The sequence below is a fragment of the Liolophura sinensis genome, chromosome 4, assembly GCF_032854445.1.
Source record: "Liolophura sinensis isolate JHLJ2023 chromosome 4, CUHK_Ljap_v2, whole genome shotgun sequence".
NCBI lineage: Eukaryota > Metazoa > Mollusca > Polyplacophora > Chitonida > Chitonidae > Liolophura > Liolophura sinensis.
The window spans coordinates 19,063,783-19,073,790 of NC_088298.1; the positions used below are offsets into that span (position 1 = coordinate 19,063,783).

Below are 10,008 nucleotides of genomic sequence, written 5' to 3' on the forward strand. Positions count from 1 at the left end.
GGTTAAAATCTGGTTTCATCTGTGTTCACTATGTAGCTTTAGATTTGTCAGATAAGATTCAAGGCTTAGTGCTTTCATCCTAGCCCTGTTTGGTAAGTTCCATACCTTAACCTGAAAACTTTTGTGGAACTGAAATATTCGTAATTTGAATTTGTTATAACAAACTTATAAAATGAACAGAAAAAACTATTTAGTCCTGTTTTTTTTTTTTACACCAGCTCTGTCCGCCAGTGAGGAGTCAGAACAAGAGCTTGTGGAATCAAAAGAAGAAATCTTTGAGGCGAAAGAAGAAATCGAAATCCAAGAAGAAACTGTTGTGGAGGAAACACACAAGACTGAAGTGGACATTGAAATAAAGAGTGAAAAAGGACCAGGTAGCTTAACATTTAACTGTCAAATCGTGGTTTATTTAAATTTTCTTTAAACAAGACTAATATATCCCCAATGGCATAACAATCAGCAGCGCCTTTGCTGTCTCAGTCAGGATAAGATTAAGTTAGCAAGTCCAGATGTCATGGGTTATCTAGAGGTGTCACCATATACCAACTATATCAATTGTTGCTTTTCTGCCTATGCTCTTGAGCTAGTCTTATATATTGGTACTCTTAGCTTAATGCGATAGGCAAAAGACCTGTAATATCACGATCCAGTGTCCACGCTGTTCCACAAATATTTTGTTCGACTGATCCCTGGTAAAGTGTTGCTTCGTGATCACTCAAATAAACATTTATAAGTAATCTTGTGTTTTATTTTTGCAGAGTTGCCTTTAGAAGAAGAACTCCCGAGTGCCCCTGAGGCGCCCCGGTTCACTCAGAACCTTCAGCACCGTACTGTGTTTGAGGGAATGTCCGCCATCTTTGAGTGTGTCGTCACAGGACAGCCAGCTCCTACCATCACCTGGTATCAGGTAAATTGCAAACGCCATTCCCATAATCCTTTGAAACCTTTGTGTGTGATCACAAATCATTCATGAATAGCTTAAAATGTGTACCTGTATCATTAAGGCGACAAAACATTACTTTGTTGTTTGGCTGTTTGATCAATTATGTTTAAATATCTGTTAAAATTGAGTTCCTACTTGTGTGGTTGGCATACAGCATAAGGCAAATTTTTTTTTGCAGTCACTTAAAGTGGAATGTTGTCTTCAAAACATCCACCAAATAAATCGTAAAATTAAATTTCCGTTTTTCAGGATGGTGTCGTTATCACTCCAAGCGATCATTTCGTTATCGACTTGCAAGATGGCGTCTGCACATTGATCATCCCTAACGTCCATGAAGACGATGAGTCGGAGTTCATGTGTGAAGCGAAGAACGAAGCTGGCGTGGCGACCACTTGGGCTGAACTAATCCTAGAAAGTAAGCATCTGGGCTTGACATTGCAGCCTCCCTCTGCTAGCGAGTTCCTTCCTCGTAATGCGCAATCCCACTGCTGCCACCAAAGTTTGTCTGGCTTGCTAGCCTTGCGAATGTGGGCTGGTGGTGTGGTAAAGAGAGAGTACTCGTATGATGGCTTAACCAGTCAGCAGTGTCACACGGAAATGTCAGCACACTTTAGACACACTTTAGAGGAAACATCTTTTTGACAAAATTCACCTGTGCAACGTCTTTTGTCTAAGAACATTTGTTGATCAAATGTTCTGACTTTTTTTTTTATAACTGGTACTAAAAATTTTAAAGAACCTTTTCAATTTACTCTCGGTAACGAATATATCAAGTGCTACATAACCGGTGAGCACTGAGAAGTTCTTTACTTGTATTTAATTGTACAGAGGAGAATATGTATGGAAAACTGGATTGAAAAGTATGGATGTGTTGTAATGTCTGATGACAATGTGGGATTTTTTCTGCTTAATAGCATGCATTTGTCTTACTATGCCATGATGGTCATGAGATGGCCATGAGATGGCCATGAGATGGTCATGGGAATCATGGGTGTTTTTAAAGTATGGCTTTATGGCAAGAAAATACCATGAGTGTCATGCAGACAATACGATAAATTTGCAAGAGCTTTGGCTGTAGCCTTAGGCTTGAAGAGTTTTTGAAGTGTTTTAAAAGTGCTAGTTGTGGAGTATTGTTTTTTTCTTAATGGAAAATGGTGTTGGTATTTTCCTGTGATTGTACATGTAAGGCTGGCAATTGGGCTGTTGCGTTTGGCTCATCTGCTGTCTATCGTTAAATTTACACATCTGGAGCTAATTTAGGTCTTCGAAGTTTGGATTACTGGTGAAAAATTATCTTAAAGGCAGCACAAATGAAACATAGCGTTTGTCATATCCTGACATGTGGTGTTCATTTTTTAGACATTTTTGCCAAATGGTTGCAAAGCTCAAGAATGTAGCCAATGTTGATGTGGTAATTTTCGTCTAATCTACCAGTTGTATAAATTACAGTTTTACCGCTCTGTTATGGTGTCTTCTGTTACTCCACCCTGACTTATAATATCTATGACCCTCAGGAGTTTAGAAGGCATGATACATGTAGGTCTTTATTTTCGACCCTCTTGGGATTGTGTTTCGATGACCTGAAGAGTAAGTGATACTGTAAATGGAGCACTTGCAACTGAAATGACCCCATCATTCGCCACTGTTTCAAATCTACAGTATTTGGAGCACAGAACACCCATTCGCACATTTATGGATTGTTTTCAAAGCTATTTTGTAATTCTGTTTTACATATGTTCTATTTATCTTGCCAAAGTTGTTTTTTTTTCAAAGATTTCATTACATATTTAACTTTGTTACTTTTTCTCTCATAATGTATATTTTGCTGCCTATTTAATCAACAACAGTTTCTCAGCATTTTTAGTAGTTTGTAGGCTCCCCCCTCAAGCAAATAATGAACAAACCCTCGTCCTTGTAAATTGTGATTTAAAAACAGCGAGCTCAGTTTTCTTTGAGGGTGGAAGTATATGTAGTTGTACTGTGTTTATATAGATTTGTTGCTGGCGCAAGCTGCCTGCTGTCTCAGAGCATGAAACAACCATTCTGTGTACAAATGCTGTTGTCTGTTATAGAAATAAATGCTTTTTGCAAAGGAAAGAACCTCAGGTGTAGAGTTTCTCTGTCTGCATGGCTTGCAGTGGTTTGAAAACCTGCATGAAATGTTGACAAAGGCCGATGCTTTTTTTTTCTTTAATTTTTTTCACGAAATGGTTGTTTCATGTTCTAAGAATACCCTGCTTAGAATTAATTTTATTGCTGTTGTTGTTGTTATTGTTGTTACAAACATCGCCATACTTTTTCAACACAGCTTACAAGATGCTCATTTTCGGCACTCATAAACAGTAGCCATGTCATTGCATTGGTTTAGTGGTGCTCACACTGAGCTGTGTCAATATTCATCCAATATGCACCATTCTAATCTCAGAATTACTGAATAGTTTAACCACTTCTTGACTTGACTGTTCCTTCTCGACATGAGCCAAAAATAGGCATTTCCACTGGTCCTTGAAATCCATGAAAATACTTGAAAATTATTTTAAAATTTTCAAGACCTAGTGAGTCTTCGAAAATGAGTACTCAAAAGTATTGTTAAATAGATAGGGTAGAATGAAGTTTTCACAGTGTGCTTCGTGTAGGTGCTGGAATACGAGGGATGCTATCTCCTATAATGCTCTAGAAAATCTCTGTATTTCTGTAGTGGAAGCCCTTGATAACAAGTCCAAACTATGCTCCCCAGCCTTCAGCCAGAATCATCCAACCTTTCCAGGAATTGTTGCCCGTTTGGTTGGCAGTTGGTATATGTCTGTGTTGACGCACATATGTGTCACTGGAGCAATGTTAGTTCCTTTATTGACATAATTTTCAGATGGCACTGCAGTATGCTTTTTTCTCAATACTGAAATCTAAAAAAATCTAAAATTCTGCCAAAGTGTCTGGTAGGAGTCTCTGACTGGATCATTTAAGTTTGTTCGGGGAGGAGTTGAACATACTTACTGAAGCTGCTTGAAAATGAGCATTATCAAGCTGCGCAAAGATTTTCTGGAGTTGTACCCATTTTGGTCAACGCTCCAACAAAGCAAAATCCATTATACAAAATATAAGCATTTTTTTGTTTGGCCTTTCCAAATCCTCAAAATTCTGTACACCATTTATTCTGATCAAACCTTTGTGGTGTTACACATCAAATGTTTAGGCATGTGTTTGTTTTGAAACTGAGAGAAGTAACACAAAGTAGTGTACATATACATTGTATAGTATTTGGCAAGAGTATCAACTCGGTATATCTGTTCTAGAAGTTCACACAAGAAATAGTTGATGACCATTTATATTATGTGGATGTTGCGTGAAGCAGAAGGCCCTTGGCTGATGATATCCCGAGGAAAGTTTTTGAAGGTTGTCACGGTTTCTTCAAGACATCAACGCTTTAAGGTTTCCTTGCGTGATGTGATAATAGTTTCGAGAAGAGATACTAGTTTCCTAAAATGTGATAGGTTAATCAGGTAGTAACAGTTTCCTCAGGTGCTAAAGGTTTCATCAAGTAGTGATGGTTTCTTCATGGTATGAGAATTACCCAGACAGTTATCATGATTCCCTTCAGTAAATTTGTATAGTAGTTTTTTTTTTCTAAATTAAAATTGTAAAGAGTTTAGGGATAGGAATGTTTACAACTCTTCCCTTGGCTCTATTAAAAATCTCTTTTAGCCCTTTTCAAAGTCACCTTTGGCTCTTCAAAACTCTCTTAACCTTGTTTAAATGCTCATTTGAACTATTAAAATATAACCTTTGGCTCTTTATAGAATCTCCTTTGGCCCATTTAACCTACTGTTCAGCAACGCAGTAAAATCTTCTTCCAGTCCGAGTGCCCACTGCTCTATTTCGCTGTAATGCTGCGATATGTAATAGCCAAATCACACATGATATTCTTTGATCACACATGATATTGCTTGCTCGCTTGCTCACACGATATTGATCACATACGATATTGACCAGAAACAATATTAATCACACGATATTGCTTGATCATACACAATATTGGTTGATCACACACGTTACAGCTTAATTCCACGATATTGATCACATGATATTGGTTGATCACACACAATATTGCTTGATCACACAACATTTATCACAGACGATATGGCTTCATCACATACAAAGACAAGCCAGCACAACTGCTACGGATGGAAAAAGACCATAAATGGCGAAAAGTCTTGAAACCTTATAAGCCACAAATTCTAGTAGCCACTAAAAATGCGCTAGTAAAAGATAAAGTGTCCTCCATAAAATGGTTTGAGCTGCATTTTTGTAAGTTTTCCCTGAATTATAAACCACATTCACAACGGGATATTTTCTACAACTGTTCCAGGTGTGAGAAATATACGCTTGAATTTCCCAAGCTTGTTAAAGGGTGTAGTGCTGCAGTCTTGAACAATATAAGCTGTATTACTGTGTGACTGTTCACACAGCTCCAATATAAGGCACAGTTTTAAACAATATACACATGATATTGCTTGATCACATGATATTGTTGGATCACAAATGACATTGCTTGATCACAGACAATATGGCTAGATCACATACAAAGACAAGCCAGCACAACTGCTACTGATGGAAAAAGACCATAAATGGCGAGTAACCTTGAAACTTTATAAGCCACAAAATCTTGTGACCCCTAAAAATGCGCTATCAAAAGACTGACTGTCCTCCATAAAAGTGGCTTTAGCTGAGTTTTTCCCGAATTATTAACCACAGTGACTATGGAATATTTTCCACATCTGTTCCAGGGTTGAGGATATAAGCTATATTATTGTATGACTGTTTTGCAAAGCTCCAATATAAGGCACAATTTAAAACATCATTGTTTACTACGTAGTTTAAAGCCTCAGTTCTGATGACTTCCACCATCAAAAATAAGCGATTTAGTGTTGGTTTTCAGGGTTTTTTTTTTTTACAGATTTACAGTAAAATAGACATTATTATGTATGGGAATTTAATAATGTGCAGGAAAATCACTGGTAGCGATATCTCAGGTTGATAGGGGTTAATCAGAGAATAAATGTTTTGTTTCGTTCCCTGTGCAATTGTTTATTATTTTAAAAGTATGATGTGTATGTGGATGAATACGTCAGTGATTGATTTGTATTTTTCAGAACCTGAAATTCCTGAAGAAACCGAAACTGTCCGAGTGACACAGGAAATCAAAATCACCCAGGAAACAGAAGAAGTCACTGAAGTTGAAGAAGAAGTGACGGAGCAGGAGATTCCCACAGAAAAATTACCCGAGGAGCTTCAGCCCAGTTTAGGTTGGCAGCCCACAAATGTGGAAGACGCTAGCATGCAAAAGTTCCTGCTGGCCGTCATCATATCCATGATGCTGATTCGGTTCCTTGCTTGGCTTTTCGGTTTCTTATTCTGTTTCTGGTCGTGTTTCTTCTACTGTTTGCCCATGACCTAATTAACAGCCGTTTTCACACCGTTTGGTTGTGCAAGTGGATTCGTTTTATGGTTTCTAGAGAGCAGGTCTTACCATTGTTTTTGGTTTCTGTTTGAAGTGTATTTTGTAGCGAAATCCCCTCTATGTCCCAAGTGTTAGCTAGTTGTCAGCACAAAATTTCTGATTCTTAGCCCAGATTCCTTCTACACGGTATGAACAATGGTTTTCTCGTTTTCAAATCTGTTGTTCTGAATTATTTATGCAAATGAGAATTACATGTATTTCTTGATGAAGAGACACGATAGGAACGAATTACAAAGCCAAGCTTGTCTTTATTTTAGTTTTTTGTCAAGTAAAATGAAACTAGCTTCACTTGGGAGATATAGAATCTAACCCAAGCCCTTAACTCGTTTTGATCGTTTTAATAGAAAATTTTATTTTTGTATGTTGATAAAGTTTTGATTTTGTAGACGTGAAGATTTTCCTGTAACACTCAGTTGACCAACCTAATCTCCAATTTTGAATTGTTTTTATGACTTTGGTTTTGTGCAATTTTAGTTTCAGGAAATAAGTTCAAGGATGATGTCTTTCACCGATTCAGTCACTGTTTATATTTATGTCAAAATTAAAAACACAAAATCAAACACTGATTTATTTAAGACCTAGGTGAATCATTGAAACATTTCTGCTGGACAGATTAGTGTAGACCTGTTACTTAAACACTTGTCTTCCCAGAATTCCTTCTTACTAATTAGTCACTTCCTGACCAATTGGTGAAACGGGGTGGTGGCATTCAAAATGGCCACCTCTCGTTTCACTTGTGACCTTTCATCTTACTAACCCCTTAGTCTAAAGGACCAAAAACTATACAACTTTATTCCTACATTGAGGTTTGTAAGTCTTTCAAAAGCACTGACCCTCTTTGAAAAGGACTACAAATGTTTCGATCAATGTAGTTTGTAATGTTTGATATTTATTTTTTATTTATTTTTTTCATTGGAAGTTTGATTTTTTTAAGGCTTTCGGTGTAAGTATGTATATAAGTGTATACATAGGGTTGTACAGTTCAGTACCTCCCCTTAGTTCTTCTGTGATATATATACACAATATAATATACGAATGTAGATATTTTTTGAGAACTGCATATCTTTTGATATTCAAATACGACTCCATTATCTCTCACGCTGTGAATTCTGGGAAGACAATCTGCTTTGAAAGTTCGTGCACATGTACCATGTTTTGACCAATCAAGATTAGTCTTCCTGTAGACCAGTTTTGAAGTCATGTATTAAACAACAAATATAATTTCTGTATGATTTCTAGAATCTATCAAATAAAATTTTATTATGAATAGAATATTTGAATTTTTGTGTTTCTGTAGTTATATACTATGTTTATCGATAGGTAACGTATCCAGTTAATTAAAAGTTAGTTTGATGGGGAAATTAATTGATAAGGATGTATTGGGTTGGCGCATGTGTTAGTTGGCCAGGCTAAGACTGAAGTCGCTGTTGCATGGCACATTTGTTCACTATAACTGCATTATATTTATACATTGTTTGGGGCCTGAAGTAAACGCTCTGTTATTGGCTGTATTTGTTGTACATGGTATTGTAACTGTGATTGTATTAATTACGTAAGTGCTTCTAGAAATATTTTTATATTGGAAGCCATTCCTAATTTGAAACTTTAGGAAGAAAAAGAAATATCAGGTTGTTGTTTTTTGTGTGTGTGCGTTCTTATTTTGGGCATATGAAGTTTAGTATTTCGGATTTTAGTCAAATTTGATAAACTCTTTAATTCTTGTCCAACGTGTTAGAATAAAATTCACAAAATATCCTTAGGGACATTTTGCTGCGAATTAGTGCTGATAACCTTTAATGTCCTCCAGGGACCTCTAATTATACATATGAACATAACAGTGATAACCATAGTGTTTGTTCAGTATTATTACATATTCTAAAAGTTATTCGTCCTATAGAATGCAACATCACAGGAAAATGCCCTTACCGAGGAGTGGCATTTTTTCTTTGAGTGGATATTAACTGTGTTTAATTAAAACCATGTTCTTGTTTTATAAGATATTGTAACATTCCATTTACCTACAGCGACATTTAATGACAGCAGTATTCACATTTTTAATACTATTCTTTGTAATTCTCTTTAAATGAATGCTTTACGCTTATTAATGTAATTACTGCCATGTTGTACAGTTCAGTTGTCATTGCCCTGCTTTGCTTTCCTGCTTGTGAATATGACTTTTCATGCTTGTAAATATGACTTGTTATGCTTGTGAATATGACTTGTTAAACACCCCGCTTGTAATGAGATGATTATTGCCTATTAGATGATTTAATGTAGATTTCAGTTAGTATTGGCTGTGAAAATATATTGAATTCCTGATAAGTGTTGTTTTCCTCTGTATTCTGCCCTTTGTTGCTGTTTTAGGTTTTAGAGCCTAATTGTCCAATAATGCTGTATTTTGTAACTGTCCAGCAATTTTTTAAAAAGTTAACATTTGAGTCTTGGGGTTATTAATATGGGGTTTGTAAATTATGATGTTTTTAACTGTAAGCATAGAAGATATACAGTTTGCTCTGACATCTATGGTTTTAACTTTTTAAATGTTATAATTAAAGTGGGTGTGTTTTGATCATGATTTGATGAAAATGAATAATTTTTGCGAGATTTGTAATCATTTTTGTTTTGAAAGCATATTGTGTAATGAATTGGTTAAACACCAGTTGCTGACTTCAAGGTGTAGACATTTTACTTATAAAAAATATGACAAAGGCAGATATTCTTTGATTATCATAGGGAATGTTTGTATGAAGGATTTGTATGCGTGAGGATTTAATCTGTGTCTGTGTGTGTGTGTATGTCTGTCTGTCCACGTGTCCACATCCTCCTATGATTTCTTGTATAATTGTCATCACTCACACCCCCCCCCCCTTCCCGTGTGAACCAAAAAGCATGCCTTCCTCGTGGAAATGACGGTATTTTTCTGAAGACACCCTGATCAGCATGTCAAGCAACCTGTCCACTCCGATCCTGGAGAAGTGAATTGCCCTGAAGGAATGTATGTTTGTTAATTGTATTGGTTTGCCTTTTTAAATTTATTATCTGTGTTATGTCTGAATAATAGGCTATTACTCTCTTTGAATAATTTCTTTTTAATGGCATATGAATGTTTGGCTTTCAGTGTTACAGTTTAGGTTTGTTACATTATGAACCATACGGCATATGAATGTTTGGCTTTCAGTGTTACAGTTTAGGTTTGTTACATTATGAACCATACGGCATATGAATGTTTGGCTTTCAGTGTTACAGTTTAGGTTTGTTACATTATGAACCATAGGGCTATATGCATGGTAGGGTGTAGAAATTCAGTTGAACATTTCAACTAAATCTGGTTAATAGAAGGGGATTTGTTTGGGTCGGTATCGAACACTAAGCGGAATGCTTTAATACTCTAATTTTCATGGACTTGTTCAAGTACGGCGTATTCTCCTCTATAGGGTTGTTCTCCAGAGCTTGGTCCAGTTTTTCGTGTTGTCGCAAACATTATCTCGTTTGTATACATTCGTTCAGGTGCGAAAGTAAGAAATTAGCAGTCATGCTGACGCACTTA

General features: G+C 36.3%; 1 protein-coding gene across 5 annotated transcripts in view; it reads left to right on the top strand.

The window, feature by feature from the left end:
- LOC135464711 (titin-like) overlaps positions 1-10,008 on the top strand; it is a 110,321-nt gene that overhangs the window by 50,569 nt on the left and 49,744 nt on the right. For all 5 annotated transcript variants that reach the window (XM_064742215.1, XM_064742216.1, XM_064742218.1 and 2 more), the window contains 4 exons: positions 219-374; positions 759-907; positions 1,193-1,358; positions 6,094-6,246. In XM_064742215.1, the coding sequence (XP_064598285.1) occupies positions 219-374; positions 759-907; positions 1,193-1,358; positions 6,094-6,246 (624 nt within the window). The remainder of the gene's footprint in view (positions 1-218; positions 375-758; positions 908-1,192; positions 1,359-6,093; positions 6,247-10,008) is intronic.